At 51.2% G+C, this 19,934-nt stretch overlaps 3 protein-coding genes across 9 annotated transcripts in view; 1 reads left to right on the top strand and 2 right to left on the bottom strand.

Moving 5' to 3' along the window:
• ANKS3 (ankyrin repeat and sterile alpha motif domain containing 3) overlaps positions 1–3,616 on the bottom strand; it is a 35,498-nt gene extending 31,882 nt beyond the window's left edge. Inside the window, exon 1 of the mRNA XM_050774273.1 lies at positions 3,442–3,616. Coding sequence (XP_050630230.1) covers positions 3,442–3,611 — 170 coding nt within the window. The 5' untranslated portion in view covers positions 3,612–3,616. The remainder of the gene's footprint in view (positions 1–3,441) is intronic.
• Positions 1–19,934, bottom strand: part of UBALD1 (UBA like domain containing 1) — a 178,082-nt gene that overhangs the window by 123,576 nt on the left and 34,572 nt on the right. Inside the window, exon 1 of one of the 6 annotated variants that reach the window (XM_050774588.1) lies at positions 19,398–19,407. The exons of the other annotated variants lie outside the window; for them this stretch is intronic. The gene's annotated coding sequence lies outside the window, so the exon portion shown is untranslated. Of the gene's footprint in view, positions 1–19,397; positions 19,408–19,934 lie in introns of those variants that run through there. 6 annotated transcript variants of the gene reach the window in all.
• Positions 8,182–19,934, top strand: part of DNAAF8 (dynein axonemal assembly factor 8) — a 15,705-nt gene continuing 3,952 nt past the window's right edge. Inside the window, exons 1-6 of one of the 2 annotated variants that reach the window (XM_050774348.1) lie at positions 8,182–8,401; positions 10,467–10,646; positions 11,789–11,977; positions 14,348–14,845; positions 17,296–17,413; positions 19,433–19,574. In XM_050774348.1, the coding sequence (XP_050630305.1) occupies positions 10,518–10,646; positions 11,789–11,977; positions 14,348–14,845; positions 17,296–17,413; positions 19,433–19,574 (1,076 nt within the window). In that variant the 5' untranslated portion in view covers positions 8,182–8,401; positions 10,467–10,517. Of the gene's footprint in view, positions 8,402–10,390; positions 10,647–11,788; positions 11,978–14,347; positions 14,846–17,295; positions 17,414–19,432; positions 19,575–19,934 lie in introns of those variants that run through there. The other variant, XM_050774349.1, reaches the window with a different exon arrangement.

Genomic DNA, 19,934 nt, shown 5'->3' with positions numbered 1-19,934 from the left:
ATGTGGGGTTCGCCAAAGCCGGTGGCGAGCCTAGGCCAGGCGGGATGAGTTGACAGGAAGTAGAAGTTATCTGCCACCCTGGACGTTGTAGGGATTGGGGGCAGGCAGGCAGAGAAATGCTGACAGTTGCTCGTACACTGCCTCGTGAGGCCCTGAGCCTTTGTCTCCTTGCGCTGATTTTGCATCCTCCTAGCCCGAGGCCGGCTATGTTCTTTCACACCACCAGACAGACAGATGGCGCTCAACCAAGGAGTATCTGGCAACGTCTGGAGGCACTTTTGGTTCTCACAGCTGGGCAGGGAAGGGCTGCTGGCATTTAGCAGGTGGAAGCCAAGGCTGCTGCTAAACATCCCACAGTGCCCAGGACAGCCCCACAGCAAAGAATGATCCAGCATGGACTGTCAACACAGCCACAGTTGAAAAACCCTGACCACCGCAGGACTGGCATCTACTAGCCCAGTGCTAGGTGGAGAGGAGCAGTGAGGAAAGAAAGGACTCCACCGTGGACAAGTCCCACCGCCACTGATTCATCCTTTGTCACCTCACCCTAAATAAACATTCTTGAAAAATCTGTGACCAAAGAATCCCATCTTTCTCACTGACTTCCGTTAAAATTCTGGAAATGCATTTTCCCATGGGAAAAAACTGTGGGCTTCCTAGTCATGACTTTGGGGTTGGGACAAGGGAGTCACGTTTAAAACAATACCCACTTGCATGGCTACCTGGGATCCTACAGGGTTAACCCCCACAGGTCTTTTTTCCCTTCCCCAATTCTTGCCTGCAGTGGGGGTAACAACTGGAGACTGAACCCCGGGATCTGTCCCTTTTGTGGGATTCACACTTTTTTTTTTTTTTTTTTGAGACAGTCTCGCTCTGTTGCCCAGGCTGGAGTGCAGCAGTGCGATCTCGGCTCACAGCAACCCCCACCTCCCAGGTTCACGCCATTCTCCTGCCTCAGCCTCCCAAGTAGCTGGGACTACAGGTGCCCGCCACCACGTGGGCCTGGCTAATTTTTTTGTATTTTTTTAGTAGAGACGGGATTTCACTGTGTCAGCCAGGATGTCTCGATTTTCCGACCTCATGATCCGCCCGCCTCGGCCTCCCAAAGTGCTGGGATTACAGGCGTGAGCCACCGCGCCCGGCCGGGATTCACCTATTAGACCACACCAGGCAACTACCTTCCATTGCCTGGCAGCCCTCAGTGACTCTGGGATGCACACCCAGGCAGCCATTCCAGAAGGTCCTGATACCAGGCCAGGGGGCTGCATGGAGATGCTTCTGCAACAGGGCTCGAATGCACCCAGCTCGTCCTAACACTATCTTCCTTTACACAACAGCAGAGCGCCTTTCTGGGGCTCTCTCACCACTCCTCGTTCAGTCCCACCCCTCCCTTCTGATGCCCCCGTCTCCCCTCAGGCCCCATCCCGTGCTTACTGTCAGCAAGCCTCCACCTCAGCTAGTGAAATCCCACCACAACACAAACACCTCCCGCTGCTCCTCTGCGGAGCCATTCTGGACTGTGCATCTTAACAGGACACCCAAAGACTTAGGAGCCTGAGAATTCCAAACGTGACCCTGTGAGGGGTCGCACTGACTGCATACCCAACTGCCTATGCCTACAGCCTCCTGCAGGGGGAGCACAACAGACTACCCTGTACCAAGCTGCACCGGCGCTCCATGGGCTGGGTATGTCTAAGTGAGGGCCACAAGTTGGGAACCGGAGACCTGGGGCTTCAGCAAGGCTTTGCTTTGGCTCACTGGGAACTGGAAGAGGCACGCGGAGATAGGGAGAGATGTCACTGCACCACAATATCAAATGAGAACCAGGAGACAGAGTTAGGCAGTGTGTGGAACATAAGGGGGTAGAAGTGAGGAGACTACCCTTTTCCAAAAACAAGATGATCACATTCTGCTATGGGCAAGACTCAGCCATGGGCCCGGCCAGGGGCTTTTTATTGTCTCTAACTATTGCATACAGATTAGCAAAAGGCAGGTGGGCAGTGAGGTCAGGAGGCCACTTCCCAGAGGCATGAAAAACCCAGCCTCTCTCAGTAGCAGAAGCTAGAGGGGAACAGGGATCACAGGGATCGAATGAACCCTCCAGGAAAAGAAGGCCAGGGATCACTTTCCTTTTGCTTTTTTTCTTTTTTTTTTTTTTTGAGAAGGAATCTCACTCTGTCGCCAGGCTGGAGTGCAGTGGTGCAATCTCAGTCCACTGCAACCTCCGCCTCCCAGGTTCAAGCAATTCTCCTGTCTCAGCCTCTTGAGTAGCTGCGATTACAGGTACATGCCACCACGCCCAACTAACTTTTATATTTTTAGTAGAGATGGAGTTTCATCATGTTATCCAGACTGGTCTCAAACTCCTGACCTCAAGTGACCCGTCCACCCCGGCCTCCCTAAGTGCTGGGATTACAAGCATGAGCCACTGTGCCCAGCCTTCTCTTTCTGTCTTTATTTTTATTTTGCTTGCTTGTTTGGGCATTTCTGCAATTAGTGAATAAAATTAGTCTGGTTAAAGAATGACTGTTTAGGCCGGGCGCGGTGGCTCAAGCCTGTAATCCCAGCACTTTGGGAGGCCGAGACGGGCGGATCACGAGATCAGGAGATCGAGACCATCCTGGCTAACACGGTGAAACCCCGTCTCTACTAAGAAATACAAAAAATAGCCGGGCGAGGTGGCAGCGCCTGTAGTCCCAGCTACTCGGGAGGCTGAGGCCGGAGAATGGCGTGAACCCGGGAGGCGGAGCTTGCAGTGAGCTGAGATCCGGCCACTGCACTCCAGCCTGGGCTACAGAGCGAGACTCCGTCTCAAAAAAAAAAAAAAACAAAAAAAAAAAAAAAAAAAAAAAAAAAAAAAAAACAAAAACAAAAACAAAAAAAAACAAAAAAAAAGAATGACTGTTTAGCCGGGCGCGGTGGCTCACGCCTGTAATCCCAGCACTTTGGGAGGCCGAGGCGGGCGGATCACAAGGTCAGGAGATCGAGACCATGGTGAAACCCCGTCTCTACTAAAAATAGAAAAAATTAGCCGGGCGCAGTGGCGGGCGCCTGTAGTCCCAGCTACTCGGGAGGCTGAGGCAGGAGAATGGCGTGAACCTGGGAGGCGGAGCTTGCAGTGAGCCGAGATTGCGCCACTGCACTCCAGCCTGGGCGACAGAGCGAGACTCCGTCTCAAAAAAAAAAAAAAAAAAAAAAAAAAGAATGACTGTTTATAAGCTTCTGATCAAAGTTTACACCTCTTTTTCTTCCCAGGAATAACAACTGCCTCTTTGTCAGTGGCCAGCATCAATAATTACTGACAGCTGCCTGAGATAAGCAGGTTAACCTATTCTACACGCATTACACATCCACATCTGTGTGCAAAGCCCCATCACGTGGGATCCGAAGCCATTACTGCGCTACTCAAAATGTGACAGGGAAGCTCCCGCGATCTCTTACCGCTGCACACATTCCTTCACCACTTCATACTGGCCAATGGAAGCAGCTGTGTGAAGATCCAGAGGGACATCCAGCTCCTCCCGGCTGACCTGTGCCCCCAGCCCATGCCACATGGACAAGCTGCAGTTCAGGAGTTCCGGCTCGCTGGCTTCATCACTGAGCTCGGACATCACTGAGGAGGAAGGGCCAAGGGTTAGATCTTTCCTGGCTGGTTGTTCCAGGGCATGAAACAGGCTGCTCCTGCCCCTGCTACACCACTACACTAGCAGACTGATAACCCAATGCAGTCAACCCTGGCAGTAACTTAGACAAATTTCTTTGCTTAAATAATGTATGGTTTGGGCAGTCCCATCAATGCTAAATCTGGTGAGCTTGCTACCACACCAGTAAAGAGAAGCACATATGATGAGGCATCAACTGTGGAGTACGTTCTCCTCCTTCCATCCTCAGGCACCAGGTAAAAGAGAATTTTCCATCAACTCTAGGAACCTGGCAACCTCTTGGATGGGCAGTAAAGAAATGCTAATTGGGTTATTTAACCAAATCAGCTCCTTGATGTGGTGGGGAAGAACCCTGGATTTGGGGTTAGATCAAAATTCAGCTCGGACCAGGTGTGGCGGCTCACACCTGTAATCCCAGCACTTTGGGAGGCTGAGGTGGGCGGATCACTTGAGGTCAAGAGTTCAAGACCAGCCTGGCCAACATGGTGAAATCCCGTCTCTACTAAAAATACAAAAATTAGCTGGGCATGAAGGCCAGCTACTCGGGAGGCTGAGATAGGAGAATCAATTGAACTGGGGAGGCGGAGGTTGCGGTGAGCGGAAATCACGCCATTGCACTCCAGCCTGGGCGACAGAGCAAGACTTCGTCTCAAAAAAAAAAAAAAAAAAAAGAAAAAAAAAAAGGCACCTCTGCTACTTAGCACCTCCAATCCCTAGTGCCTCACCGTCTAACAGGGACATATCTGAAAAGGCTGCTATTATGATACACGAAAGAATGGACAAACAAACGGTGGCACATCCGTATAATGGATGCTACTCAGCATTAAACACAAGGATCCAAAAGTTGACATGCAACACATGAACGAATTTCAAATGCTTCACGCTAAATGGAAGAAGCCTGACTACTGTATCATTTCACTTACACGACCTTCTGGAAAAGGCAAAATTAAAGGGTTGGAGGTTAGGGGCGAGAGGGAATTGGGGGACAACAGACCTGTTCTGTGTGACTGTGACGGTGAATCCGTGACTCTATGCCTTTATGAAACCACAGACCTGAACGCCAAAATGAATTTTACTATGTGTGAATTGTATTTATTTTTTTTTAGACAGTCTTGCTCTGTTGCCCAGGCTGGAGTGCAGTGGCGTGATTTCAGCTCACTGCAACCTCTGCCTCCTGGGTTTAAGGGCTTCTTGAGCCTCAGCCACCTGAACGGCTGAGATTACAGGTGTACGCCATTATGCTAGGCTAATTTTTGTATTTTTAGTAGAGACGGGATTTTCACGATGTTGGCCAGGCTGGTCTTGAACTCCTGACCTCAGATGATCCACCCGCCTCAGCCTCTCAAAGTGCTACAATTACAGGCATGAGCCACTGCATCTGTCCTACAAATTTTAAATATAAATTAATTTTTCTGGAATGGTTATGAAATTGAAAATTTCAAAAAAGTAAAGAAAAATAAATTTTTCTGAGAAAAATAGAAAGCAATTCCCCAACACAGAAACCAGGATGTGATTGGTGGCACTCAGCAACGACCAACTGAACAGGAATCCACTTTGGCATCCTTTGAAGAGAGAGATATGGGGGGAAATATAATAGGCCAGTGAACTGGTGGGGTGACACTTTCCCCAAGATGGGCCTACATGGGTAACGGCACACCAGGAATCCCCAAATCAAGGCCAAGTCATTAGCTTCCTGGTAGAATCCTTAGGTACAAGAGTGCCAGGAAACAAGGGTAGGAAAGGGAGCAAAGGTGAAAACAAACGCCTTGTCATGTTGCCATCACCTACAGGTGCTATGGCAGTTAATAGATGCAATGAGGACCTCAGTTTCTACTAAAGAATGCTTCCAAGCCCCAGGTGATAGCCAAGATGGCTGAAGAAACAAGCCACCAATGTTGGGGACAAACACTTCACAGGCCCTTGGCGAGAGTGTTTGTAGGTGTGGTGGGGCAGGCAAAGCCCTCCCTTCTGGAACCACCACCTCTTCAGCTGGCAGAGCCCAAGATCATGCAGTCCCTTCCCTCACTCTGCAGGTGAGAATCCCACCCTGAACCGTCCTGGCCAACGGAGCCTGGATAAGAAACCAAAGGCTCTGAGCTGAGTGTCACTTCAGAGTCCCTTCCATACCTCCCTCAAGCCTTCACTGGGCATGTCTCTTCCACTCCAAAGGCCTCCTGCAGGGTGAGGCCGTGTTCTCTATTTATTGGAGATTTGCATGTCTGACACCCCCCAAGGACTGAAGGACAATCAGAACCAGACCAAGCCTGATACACCACTGGAGGCCAAGAGTTCGAGACCAGCCTGGCCAAAATGGTGAAATCCCATCTTTACTAAAATTACAAAAATTAGCCGGGCGTGGTGGTGGGCGCCTGTAGTCTTCAGTATTCGGGAGGCTGAGGCAGGAGAATCACTTGAGTCTGGGAGGCGGCTGCAGTGAGCCGATATCAAGCCACTGCACTCCAGCCTCGGCAACAGAGTGTTTCAAAAAAAAAAAAAAAAAAAAAACTAAAGTGAAAACTAAAAGTCCCATCCCATCCTGAGTGATGTGGTGTAAAGTAGCACTGGTGTCGCTACTTTACAGGTGTGGTGTAAAGTAGCACTCGACATAGGATGTTTCATTCAACTTTTTGGTTCTGTCCACTCTGAAAATGTGAAGTATCTGTTACCTTTACAATAAATCCTAAAGAAAATGTGGTACTTAGACACAATGGAGTACTATTCAGCCATAAAAAAAGAAAGAGATCCTGTCATTTGCAAAAACATGGATGGAACTGGAGGTCATTACGTTAAGTGAACTAAGCCAGGCACAGAAAGACAAATATTGCATGTTCTCACTTATTTGTGGTTATCTAAAAATCAAAACAATTGAACTCACGGAGATAGAAAGCAGAAGAATGGTTACTTCTATTGTAACCAAGGCTGGGAAGGGTAGTGGAAGGTGGGGATGGTTAATGAATACAAATAAAAAATAGAGCGAATAAGATGTACTATTTGACAGCACAACAGGGTGACTATAATCAATATAATCTAATTGCACAACTTATTTATTTTTATTTTTTATTTTTTTGAGACGGAGTCTCACTCTTGCCCAGGCTAGAGTGCAGCGGCGTGATCTCAGCTCACTGCAACCTCCGCCTCCTGGGTTCAAGTGATTCTCCTGCCTCAGCCTCCCGAGTAGCTGGGATTACAGGTATGAGCCACCACGCCAGGCTAGCTGTCGTATGTTTAGCAGAGATGGAGTTTCCTCATGTGGGCCAGGCTGGTCGCGAATCCTTGACTTCAGGCGAACCGCCCGCCTAGGCCTCCCAAAAGGCTAGGATTACAGGCGTGAGTGAGCCACCGCGCCTGGCTGCACATTTAAAAACAACTAAAAGAGGCCGGGCGCGGCAGCTCAAGGCTGTAATCCCAGCACTTTGGGAACCTGAGACGGGCGAATCACGAGGTCAGGAGATCGAGACCATCTTGGCTACAACAGTGAAACCCCGTCTCTACCAAAAATACAAAAAACTTAGCCGGGCATGGTGGTGGGCACCTGTAGTCCCAGCTACTCATGAGGCTGAGGCAGGAGAATGGCGTAAACCCGGGAGGCTGCACTCCAGCCTGGGCGACAGAGCGAGACTCCATCTCAAAAAAAAAAAAAAAAAAAAAAAAACTAAAAGAGTATACTCAGATTGATTGTAACACAAAGGATAAACGCTTGAAAGAATGGCGACCCCATTTTACATGATGTGATTATTACGAACTGCACGCCTGTATCAAAATCTCTCATGTACTCCATAAATTTATACACCTACTACGTACCCACAAAAATGAAAAAATTTTTAAAAATCTTAACAAACGTAATGCTGGTGGAAACTGTCACGCCCACAGAGGAGGTCTGTGAAAGCCCCCGGGCACCGCCTCTCGCCCCGTGGAACCGCAGCGGGAACCGGCGCATCGCAAAGCTAGCTCACTGGCCCCGGGGCGGGTCCCTGGCCGACAACCCCAGAACTCACAGCAGTGACGCTTCCCGACGCCCCCTGGCCACATCCCCACAGGAACCCTACCGTGCACAGAGCATTACTGTCCCCACGCCACAGCCACATAAAGAAAATGTGGGGCTCGGTCCTCCAGTCACGCGGCGAGCAAGTACAGCGCGGGACGCCCGAGCGCTGGGTCTAGGCGGGCAGCAGGTGCTGGCAAATAGTGGGGCCGGGCCGCTGCGGAACCCACCTGTGCTGAGGCCTTGCGCCGCCCTCGGGCTGCCGCCGCCAACCCCGCGAGCAACTAGCCGCCACGCTCCCTCGCCGGGCCACCGCCCCCGGCACCCGCCCCGGAAGTAGTTGCGGGAGGGCGCGGAGCACGCCGGGAAGCTCGCGGGTCCACACCGGGACAGCTCCCGGGCGCCGTGGAATGCACACGTCCCGCACCCGGACCTTCCGGTCAGCTTCCCGGCTCGTTGTATGATACCCGCGACAGCCAATGAGCAAGTGGTGTTTGTCCTACCCAGTCCCCGCCCTGGCCAGGGGAACCAATCCCATTGCAGGAGAGGCAGAACGCGCAAAGGCCCGAAAGAGGAGCGGGGGGAACGCGGCGACAGTCTAGTAATGTAAAGCTCCGCTAAGAGGGAGAGTGCCGAAGAAGGGGACAGTCTCTGTACCTGTGGCGCGGCCCGAGGGACGGACGCGACTGGAGTGGCGCGCTGGAGGCTGTTTACAGCCCTGTTAGGACCGCGCAGGGAGTGAAGGCGGAAGCCTCAGGTGAGGGGCCTCGGGCCTGCTGCGCCTGCAGGGAGTTGAACAAAACGCGGGGAAACACGGGCTAGGGGTGTGTGAGAGGAGGAGCGATGGGCTTTCCACTTCCACAGCTTTAAAATTTAAAGGCTCGACCCGGGAGGCTGTTGGCGTCTGGTTTCCATGACAACCGGCAGCCTCGTGGCAGGCGGGCTGGGGGCGGGGTTCTGGGGACCTGGGCGGGGCTGCAGCCTAACGGGCTGCAGCTGAGAAACTGACCCCCGAGACGGAGCCGGAAGGCCGTTATTCAGTGGTGGCTCCGAGCCTCCCCTTCGCCTTCTGGATGCGCCGAGCTCCTCAACGTCGCGTTCAGGGCCCTGCATTGTCTGGTCCGTTTTCACCGCAGATTCCAGCAACTGATACTTTCTTCCCTTAAACCTGTTGGGCGGTTCATTCCTTTGAGCTACTGTACATGCTCTTCCTTCTGCCGCTAATGCCGTTCCCTTGCCTGTTGTCTTGTTCGCCTGAAGAGTTTATCAGAGTCTCTGGAGGCCCTCTTCACCTTGACGATTCTGTTGCCCTAAGAAATATTGTGCCCTGAATTGCAGAACAGAGCTCTAGTTACAAAAAACACCCGCTGAGTGTGTGCACCAGATGCGTCCCCAACCTGCTGCTCCCAGTTGAGAGTGCACCAAGCACCTGCCCTGGTCCCAAAAGCACAGAGGAAGCAAGCAGCCCCCAATTCACATCTCCTGCCGCTGCCCTGATTGGGGATGAAGGGGCACTGACTGCAGGGCCAAAGCCACAGCGGCCTCTCCGGCTGCAGGGTTCTCCTGACACTGGCTCTAGAGGACCCTCACCCCCCAGCTCTCAAGCTCAAGCTCCCCAGTCCCCTGAAGAACAGGACCATCTCCTTTAAAACTCTAAGATACAAATGCAGGGGCTGGTCAGAGTGGTGACTCCAAAAAAAAAAAAAAAAAAAAAAATCACTGGGTGACTGCAAACTGTCAGCCAGTCACGGTGACACATGTCTGTAATCGCAGCACTTTGGGAGGCTGAGGCAAGAGGATCACTTGAGGCCAGGAGTTTGAGACCAGACTGGGCAACAGGGAGACTCCATCTCTGCAAAAAATAAAAATATTAGCCAGACGTGGTAGTATATACCTGTAGTCCCAGTTATTCAGGACGCTGAGGTGGGAGGACCACTTGAGCTCAGGAGGCCGAGGCCTCAGTGAGCTATCATTGTACCACTGTACGCCAGCCTGGGCAACAAAGCCAGACCCTGTCTCCAAAACAAAAAAGCAAGATGTTGGCCGGGCACGGTGGCTCACGCCTGTAATCCCAGCACTTTGGGAGGCTGAGGTGGGTGGATCACGAGGTCAGGAGATCGAGACCATCCTGGCTAACATGGTGAAACCCCGTCTCTACTAAAAATACAAAAAATTAGTCGGGTGTGGTGGCAGGTGCCTGTAGTCCCAGCTACTCGGGAGGCTGAGGCAGGAGAATGGCGTGAACCTGGGAGGCGGAGCTTGCAGTGAGCCAAGATTGCACCACTGTACTCCAGCCTGGGTGACAGACTGAGACTCTGCCTCAAAAAAAAAAAAAAAAAAAAAAAAGCAAGGTGTCTCTCTTCTGTTCCTTGGTAAAGGGCAGTAAAGGGTAGTAGGACTTGAAATTCCCCCAATTCAGAGTCCATTGTTGCTATTTACTAAACACCCTGAGGCTACGAAATGAAGCAATAGTGATGCTATATGGCGTATATATAAAATATACCTATATATCATTACATATCATACATATGACATTCTATATAACATATACACATATGTACATATGCATATTTATATCACTACATATATTTGTATATTATGTATATATCACTATATATGTGATATACCTGCAGGCTCCACATGTGTCCATGAGCAAACACACACACACACACACAGAGTGCCTGGCACTCAGTAACAGGAGCTTGCATAACCTGAAGGAAACAGGCAGGTGGTAAGGCAGCTCCTACAGCTGGTAGGGCAGCCCCTGTTCTCCTGACCTTTGATGGGCTGGACCCTCTTCCATCACCCCTTGTGCCCCACAGAGCTCCTCGGATGATGGTGCACTGAGAAGGCATCCGGAAGCCTGGGCCCTCATGGCATCCAACGACGAAGGTATGGCACCCTCGCTGGGCTCTCCCTGGGCCTCCCAGACAGGGCCCTGGGACGCCATCCTCAAGGCTGTCAAAGACCAGCTCCCGTCTCTGGACTCAGACTCCTCCTTGGTAAGCAGGAACTCTCCCTGAACGCCTTGTCCTTCCTACCAGAGCAGTCATGACGCTGACCAGGACAGCTTTGGAGCACTTCTCTGAAGACTTCTCCCGCTGACCTGTGCAGTTTGTTGTCATTTTACTTTAAATCACATGGCCAGACTCAAAGCTGTGTTTTCTGCGTGCCTATTTCCTTCTTTACTCTTTCTTCTGCCTTGAGTGTCATCTCTGAGCATGGGTATTGGTGCTCAGCATCTTGGGAGACCCTTTCAGTTGGGTTTTTGGTGCTGACTTGCAACCCAGGTCAACTCGATGCAGAAGCTCTGTCCTTTCCATTCTGCTATTCTCCACTCTCTCAGGCCAGGACAGGACCAGAACACCCACTGAGAATGCACAATTCCAGTGCATTGTGATGAGCCTTCGAGGGATTCTGCATTTGTGGTTTGGGGCCCCTGAAATGGCCCTCAAAGACACTCAGACCAATAGCCATAGGTGCAGGTGTAAGACGCTGCTGAAGATGCTCCTGGCAGGGGCTCCTCAGTGCACAGGTTGGCACTGGGTGTTGAGAGACAGTGTGAGGGTTTTAAAAGGAACAAGCTGGGTTTAGGTCCTACCTGGGCACCAGCAACAGAGCTTCAGGGACCTCACACGTCATCCAGTGCATGGCGAGGCTAAGGAGTACCTATGGGGACCCCGCACTTCAGTGCTCAGTGCGTTTTCACACCATCAGTCTCGTTTGAGAGTATGAGCCCCAGCCCCTTTAAGAAGACACACTAAGCTGTGTAAGTAATAGGGTCACAGGGGACGGGGAGGGCTAGACCCTGCTTTCAACTACCACCTCGCTGCCCTGTTCATATCACACGAGGCATTAATGAAGCACCTGCTGTCTGCAAGGTACTTGCAGAACCAGGAGCCTGAATCTTACCTCCACGAGGTGGTACTGCCGAGCTGATTTCTAAACAGTGGCAAGAAGCCACGCACAGCAAGGCTAACTGGGAGAGAACCAGATCTCCCCCAGGCTCCTGAGCAGCAGGGCTAGGCGGGCAGGGCGTGCTGGGCGTGCTGGGCTGGAAATAAGGGTGGAGAGCGGGGACGGCTGGGCCCTCAGGGCTCTGCCTGCTGCTGTGTCTTCCAAAAGCCCTCTCATTTGTCCACAGTCGGACTATGGGGAAGAGGAGCTGTTCATCTTCCAGCGAAACCAAACCGCCCTGATTCCAGACCTGTCAGAGGAGCTGGCTGAAGATCCTGCTGATGGCGACAAGTCCAGGACCTGGGCCGCTGCAGCTGAAGAATCCCTTCCCGAGGTCTGTGGGACACAGAAGAGTGTGCGCCTGTGTGTGTGCAATGTAAGTCTAAACTGACTGATCTAAACCACTGCTCTAGCATTTCCATGAAACCCAGTCCTTTTTTTTGTCCTGTGTACAACCCAAGGTATTCAGATGCCCAACATCTAACCTCCACACACCTCCCTCTCCCGGGGAGCCCAGCACCTTAGGGCTGGTGTGCGGACTTGATTTTCCATCTGATTTTGACCCTCCTCTTCCTCTTGATCGCTCCTATCCTGTTTTCTACCATGGCATCCTGAATAGCTTCTGGCCATTGTCATGACTGATTGTCCTAAATGTCTCTCCCTTAATCCAGCTGGCTTCATGGCTACCTGGCTTATCCCAGCACCTGGCAAGTACACAGGAACTCTGGTTTACTAACCTGCTAAACTAAACTGCTACAGGCTACCGTGGGGAGTGGGAGGGAGGAAGATGGCCCATCAGTGCCTGAGCAAGCACAAAAGCTGGACCTCGCGGGAGGGACACCCCAGGAGACAGTGAGCAAGTGTGGACTAAGCCTGCCAACACAGGCCTGCGGTGCCAGTGCTGCACACTGAGACAGACGTTCCCATGAGGCCAGAGTTTGAGACCCCTGGGCAATACAGCAAGACTCCATTTCTGGCTGAACACAGTGGCTCATGCCTGTAATCCCAGCATTTTTGGGAGGCCAATGTGGGTGGATCACTTGAAGTCAGGAGTTTGAGACCAGCCTGGTCAACATGGTGAAACACTACCTCTACTAAAAATACAAAAATTAGCTGGGCATGGTGGCAGGTGCCCGTGATCCCAGCTACTCCAGAGGCTGAGACAGGAGAATCGCTTGAACCCCGGGGAGCAGAGGTTGCAGTGAGCCAAGATCACGCCACTGCACACTCCAGCCTGGGCAACAGAGTGAGACTCCATCTTAAAAAAAAGAAAATAGTGTAGAGGCACTAACCCACTTCCAAAATGGGGGCGGGGCCTAGCTCCAGCGTCACTTCTCTCAGGTATTCTGCTGAGAACCATTAACCTACTGAATGAAGGGGGCACAGGCACTGAACCAGATGATCTCACAAAACCAGGACATGCCCCCAGCCACCCATCACCTTGAAGGAAATCCCCCATCAGCCTTGCCATGCCTAGACCTAGGTCTGAAATAACCCCACACAGGAGAGATCCCCAGGGTGGCTAAGAACTCTGGTGGGTTCAGGTGGAACGATTTCCATGTGGATTTTATTTTGCTTCTTCATTTCTACAATCAATTACTTCAGAAACTCTTCTGGATTATTTTCTTTTCTTTTTTTTTTTTTTTTTTTGTAATGTGAGATCTCTACTAAAAAATAACTGGGTGTGGTGGTATGCCTGTGGTCCCAGCTACTCAAGAGGCTGAGGTGGAAGGACGGCTTGTACTCCAGCCTGGGGTATCAATTTCTGAGCCCCAACATTATCATTATTGAGAATTTAAATATTGTTCCATTGCTGTAACAATACATTCCTCTCTAGCCTTGTATTTAAATAGTGGGAGTCCTCAGTGATGTTGCCTTTAGCCAACCCATATTCAACAGTAGCTTTCCAACTGTCTTTTTTTTTTTTTTTTTTTTTTTGAGACAGGATCTTGCTCTGTCACCCAGACTGGAGGACAATAGTGCCCTCACCACTCACTGCAGCCTCCACCCCCTGGGCTGAAGCGATCCTCCCACTTCAGCCTCCCAAATAGCTGGGATTACACGCATGCCACCATGCTGGCTAATTTTTGTATTTTTAGTAGAGTGAAGTGTCCAGTTAAAAATGGTTGAAATAGGCCGGGCGCGGTTCAAAAATCCCAGGTTGAAAAGGTAGGAGATCGAGACCACCTGGCTGGCGAAACCCCGTCTCTACTAAAAACACAAAAAATTAGCCGGCCTGTGTGGTCCCAGCTACTCGGGAGGCCCACCACTTTGGGAGGGCCACTAAGGGCAGGAACTCCGTCTCAAAAAAAAAAAAAAAAAAAAAAAAAAAAAAAAAAAAAAAAATGGTTGAAATAGGTCAGGCACAGTGGCTTATGCCTGTAATCCCACCACTTTGGGAGGCTAAGGCAGGAAGATAGCTTGAGGCCAGGAACTTGAGACCAGCCTGGAAGACGAACTATGTTGCAGAGACTCCATCACTACAAAATAATATTTTAAAAAATTAACTGGGCCTGGTAGTATGTGCCTGTCATTCTAGCTACTTGGGAGGCTGAAGTGGGAGGATCGCGTGGGCCAGGGAAGTCGAGACTACAGTGAGCTATGATCACACCACTGCGCTGCAGCCTGGGCAACAGGGCGAGACTTCACCTCAAAAAAAAAAATTATGCACATATTTTACTATGAAAAAAATTCCCTGAAGCATGTTTTGGAGGATGCTAACTGAACATACCTGTTTTCTCGACAGCCAGTTCTGGTGCCTGCAGAATTGGCCACAGAACCTGGGAACAGACGGAACACAAGGACAAAGGATGCATCCTCTCAGGAAGGAGGAGACCCTGGCAGGCCTGTTGAAACCTCTGGTGAGGTCAGCGCTCTTCTTGGGATGGCCGAGGAGACCCCCAGGTGGCTGGACAGCGACCTTGGAAGCCTGTCTTTCAACACCAAAGGATCCCAGGGTCCTCCCTGGGACCCCCAGGCCGAAGCCAGTCTCTCCCGCCATGAAGGAGACCCGAAGGCAGAGCCCGCCTCACAAGAATCTGTGAACCGCCGGGCCCTCCGACAGGAGAGAAGGAAAATGATAGAGAAGGACATCCTCCAGAAAGTCACCCGGGATGCCTGCGGCCCGGCCAGCAGTGACCAAGGCGGAGTGAAGGAGGCGCCCTGCCACGCTGTGGAGTCAGCTGCCAGATCCAAAATGCCCCTTGCAGAGCCTCCAGAGGGACCACCAGTGCTCTCGCTCCAGGTAGGCGCCTCCACGTGCCTGGCTCTTTCTCAGGCCTGTTACCTGCGACATGGCCGCTGTTCCCATGCACTGGGGCTAGAAGCAGCTTGAGGGCTGGCCCACTAGGACCCTAGGCCCATTATTCACTATTCTGTGTACCTGTCTCAGCAGAGTGGTTGGGGGGTCCCAGCAGAGCACATCCTTGGGTGGGGGTTAACAAGAAACAGAACAAGCAGGGCCTGCCTTCTTTAAAGAGACAAAAGGAGGCCAGGCACAGCGGCTTGCACCTGTAATCCCAGCACTTTGGGAGGCCGAGGAGGGAGCCCAGGAGTTTGAGACCAGCCTGGTCAACACAGTGAGACCCTCATCTCTAAAAAAGAAGAAGTAGGCCGGGCGCGGTGGCTCAAGCCTGTAATCCCAGCACTTTGGGAGGCCGAGACGGGCGGATCACGAGGTCAGGAGATCAAGACCATCCTGGCTAACACAGTGAAACCCCGTCTCTACTAAAAAATACAAAAATCTAGCCGGGCGAGGTAGCGGGCGCCTGTAGTCCCAGCTACTCGGGAGGCTGAGGCAGGAGAATGGCGTGAACCCGGGAGGCGGAGCTTGCAGTGAGCTGAGATCCGGCCACTGCACTCCAGCCTGGGCCACAGAGCGAGACTCCGCCAAAAAAAAAATAAATAAATAAAAATAAATAAAAAAATAAAAAAGAAGAAGTGATGTATAAATTTAAAAAGAGAGAAAAAAAGGAATTCCACTCGCAAGGATGTTTATAAATACATATAGCCATGTCTAAAATATAGAACCTGGTTCTGTCAAAGCCTGATCTCAAAATATGAAAGCCCTCATTCTCATAAACTAGCGAACACCTGTTACAGAGTTGTATTCCGTGCATTAATGAGGGAACCAGCAGGATGACAGAGCCGGTTTAATGAGATCATAAGAAATTGGGATTTTAGCCGGTGTGGTGGCTCACGCCTGTAATCCCTGCACTTTGGGAAGCTGAGGCAGGAGGATCATCTGAGGTCAGGAGTTTGAGACCAGCCTGGCCAACATGGTGAAACCCTGACTCTATTAAAAATACAAAAATTAGCCAAGTGTGCTGGTGCACACCTATAACCCAATACTTGGGAGGCTGAGGCAGGAGAATCGCTTGAACCCGGGAGATGGAGATCACGCCCCTGTACTCCAGTTTGGGGGACAGAGCGAGACTCCATCTCAAAAAAAAAGAAATTGGGATTTTGTAAAACACTGGGGAAAGAGAGAGGAATGCAGAGATACGCTTGCTACATTCATGTCCTAGAGGAGTTGTCTACTGGACAGAAAAGTAACCATCACACCTTCTCAGTTTTACAAATTGTGGAGAATTTTTCTTAACAGCTTAGAGAAAACTGGCATCAGGTATACACAGAAGTCATCTTGACTACTGTTTAAATCAACAGTTCTTTCCGTTCACCTGAAAACTTACTTTTCTCCACTTACAGGGCTGCAGAGAGTTGAAAGGTCATATGATAAACATGAATTCTTGATTAATTTCCTCACACTCACTCTGCCCCTAAGCACTCACTGCCAAGCCTTTCAGTTTTAGCTCCTGCTTGGAACAGCTTAATTCTTCAAAGAACAAAACTTTTTAACCTCCAAACATTCTGAACCTGTATGAACCTAAATAGTATTTCTTGAAACAACACAGGGTTTGGCTGGGCTCGGTGGCTCACGCCTGTAATCCCAACACTTTGGGAGACCCAGGCGGATGGATCACTTGAGGTCAGGCATTCAAGACCAGCCTGGCCAACATGGTGAAACCCCGTCTCTACTAAAAATACAAAAATTAGGCTGGGTGTGGTGGCTCATGCCTGTAATCTCAGCACTTTGGGAGGTGGAGGTGGAGGCGGGTGGATCACCTGCGGTCAGGAGTTTGTTCGAGACCAGCCTGGCCAACATGGTGAAACCCCGTCTTTACTAAAAATACAAAAAAAAAAAAAAAAAAAAAAAAAATTAACCAGGTGTGGTGGCACATGCCTGTAATTCCAGCCACTTGGGAGGCTGAGGCAGGAGAATCACTTGAACCTGGGAGGCGGAGGTTGCAGTGAGCTGAGCTCGCAGCACTACACTCCAGCCTGGGCGACAGAGTGAGACTTGGTCTCAAAAACAAAACAAAAACAAAATGAAACAACACAGGGTTTCCTTCAGGTCAAACAACGTCTTTGTGGCAAAAACAAAAGTAAAGTACTGATCTCCAAGAAAGCATAGGAAGGAGGTGGCCAAAGTGCAGGCCCACCTTAACAGAGGCGTTCAATCTGTAATGGAAAGGTGGGGTCAGCCCATTTGCAAACTCTGTCATGCATTTAATTCCTGATTTCTACACCCCAACATCCTATGACCATCTCCATGGGTCACAGCAGCTGTGAAGCAGGTACCGTGCCTCTGGGGCCCCTCAGCATCCTCATAATCACTGGTTTTAATGATTTCAGCAACTTGAAGCGTGGGATTTGGATTACATCCTTCAGAGTCTGGCGGGGCAAGAAGACACCCAGGGAAATCGTGGACCTGGAACTGTGTGGTGGGCAGCCGACCGCCGCCAAGTTCAAGGTCTGACCTTGAACACTGGAGCCCACGTGAATCCCCAGAAGCAGCACCTTCCTGGGCCCCTCAGGCTGGTCACAGACCGTCCTGCAGCCCACACGTGTCTTCCCTGCCGGCCCCGCCCTGAACATTCATTCTGCCAGTCCCTGAAAGACTTCATTCATTCAACATATATGTGACCACCTACTACGTGCCAGGCGTGGGCCAGGTCCTAGGGACAAAGGAGAGGCCTCCAGACACCACCCCATGACCCATACCTCCTCCTCCCCACCTCCCTGGGCCGGCCTTCCTTTCCTTCCTTTCCTTCCTTCCTCCCTCCCTCCCTCCCTCCCTCCCTCCCTCCCTCCTTCTTCCTGGGAGGAGGAAGCCCCACCTTCTGTGCACAGTCAGCTCCTAAGCACATTCCTGCTTCCCCGGCCTCCCCGTTTTAAAAGGCAGGCAAAACTCAGAGCTTTGCTCCGGGAAGTCCTGCAAATAAAATGAAAGCTCTCTAACCCCTCCCTACCCACTCGGTCCGCAAAGGCGATGGGAGGCAGGTCTGAGGCAGAGGAGCCAGGGCAGGTGCAGAGCTTCTGCCTCTGGTCCCAAAGCAAAGACTCCCCAGTGACTCACAGCCCGTGCTATGTTAAATACCGTTTTGTTCATTTGTAATTCACACCCCATAAGGCAGGAGGTAGACAGCCAACCATTCTGGAGGGCGCGTGTGCGCGTGTGTATGTGTGTGTAACTGGCACTCCCTTTGTGGAGGGGAGTGCGGCAGAATGTATTCTTTCTTTTTTTTGAGACAGAGTTTTGCTCTTGTTACCCAAGCTGGAGTGCAATGGTGCGATCTCAGCTTACTGCAACCTCCACCTCTCGGGTTCAAGCTATTCTCCTGCCTCAGCCTCCTGAGTAGCTGGGATTACAGGCACACACCACCAGGCCTGGCTAATTTTTTTGTGTTTTTAGTAGAAACAGGATTTCACTGTGTTAGCCAGGCTGGTCTCAAACTCCTGATCTCAGGTGATCTGCCTGCCTCGGCCTTCCAAAGTGATGGGATTACAAGTGTGAGCGACTGCGCCCGGCTGAATGTATTCTCTATTTTAAAGGCACATAACCCTTTGATCAAGCTATTTCACTTAGAAAATCTGTCTTACGGCCGGGCGCGGTGGCTCAAGCCTGTAATCCCAGCACTTTGGGAGGCCGAGACGGGCAGATCACGAGGTCAGGAGATCGAGACCATCCTGGCTAACACGGTGAAACCCCGTCTCTAATAAAAAATACAAAAAAAAACTAGCCGGGCGAGGTGGCGGGTGCCTGTAGTCCCAGCTACTCGGGAGGCTGAGGCAGGAGAATGGCGTGAACCCGGGAGGCGGAGCTTGCAGTGAGCCGAGATCTGGCCATTGCACTCCAGCCTGGGTGACACAGCAAGACTCTGTCTCAAAAAAAAAAAAAAAAAAAAAGAAAGAAAAGAAAATCTGTCTTACACTGTTACTCTAGTAGTTAGTGTGTGTTCAAAGATGTTTGCTGCAGTGTTGTTTAAAAATATGAAAAGCTGGAAACAGCCCATATTCAGTAGGAGTCCAGCTAGATCGTTTTAGCACAGAATACTGCGGCTAGTGAGGGGATCTCCGTAGGTTAACGTGGAAGCATGTAATATACAAAGTGAAAAAAATGAAGTTGAAAAAAAACCTATAGAAGATGATCCTATTATTTTTTTTAAATCAGCACACAGAACTGTTCATTATGATCACCTGTGACAAGTGGGACCGGGGTGTGAGGAAGTGGGATAAACTTTTAAAGCCACGTCACTCCTACTTCACAGAGCCCTTGCGCCACAGGCCCTGCTCATAAAGACTCTGCCCGCCTCAGCCCTGCCGAGCTGGAGGTGGAGTCCTCAGAGGGCTGAGTAGGGAGAGGGCTGGGTGGGGGCAGTAGAGGAACCTGAGGTCCGTTCACATGCAGAGACCCCAGGGGTCCTGAGGCTCAAGCTGCTGTAAGTGGGCCAAGTCCCCACTAATCAGCCTCTCCTTTGGCCATCCTCAGACCGCACGGTGCCGAGCGCCGACGACAGGCTCATGGAACAGCTGGCCCTCCTGTGCACCATGCAGTCCAGGGCCTCTGCTTGTGCCTGGAAGGTGCCTGCCGACACCCCCCAGGACACCGAGGAGGCAGGGGCAGGAAGCAGGTGGGACTTGTAGCCAGGCGTGGCTCCTGTGGTCCTTTGCAACGGCCCCATGGTTTTGTAGCACTGACTGGGCCTAGTAAGGGCAGGGCACTCCATGTGCATTTTCTCAGTCACTCTTATCATCCCCATTTTAGAGATGGGGAAACCGAGGCTCACAGAGGTTGACTCCCTGGCCATAAATGGCAGCGCTGGGACTCAAGCCCTAAAATACCTGCTCTTTCCCCAAACCCAGTGGGAACCCTCCCTTCAATGAGAAGCCATGAGGCCTCCCTGGGAGTAGGAAGGTTATCACATGACCCTGCCCCTCTGGCCACAGCTGATTGGTCCAGCCTGGGGCATGTGACCCCGGCCATGGGATTT

The sequence above is a fragment of the Macaca thibetana genome, chromosome 20 (genome assembly GCF_024542745.1).
Source record: "Macaca thibetana thibetana isolate TM-01 chromosome 20, ASM2454274v1, whole genome shotgun sequence".
NCBI lineage: Eukaryota > Metazoa > Chordata > Mammalia > Primates > Cercopithecidae > Macaca > Macaca thibetana.
This window is presented reverse-complemented; position numbering and strand designations above follow the sequence as displayed.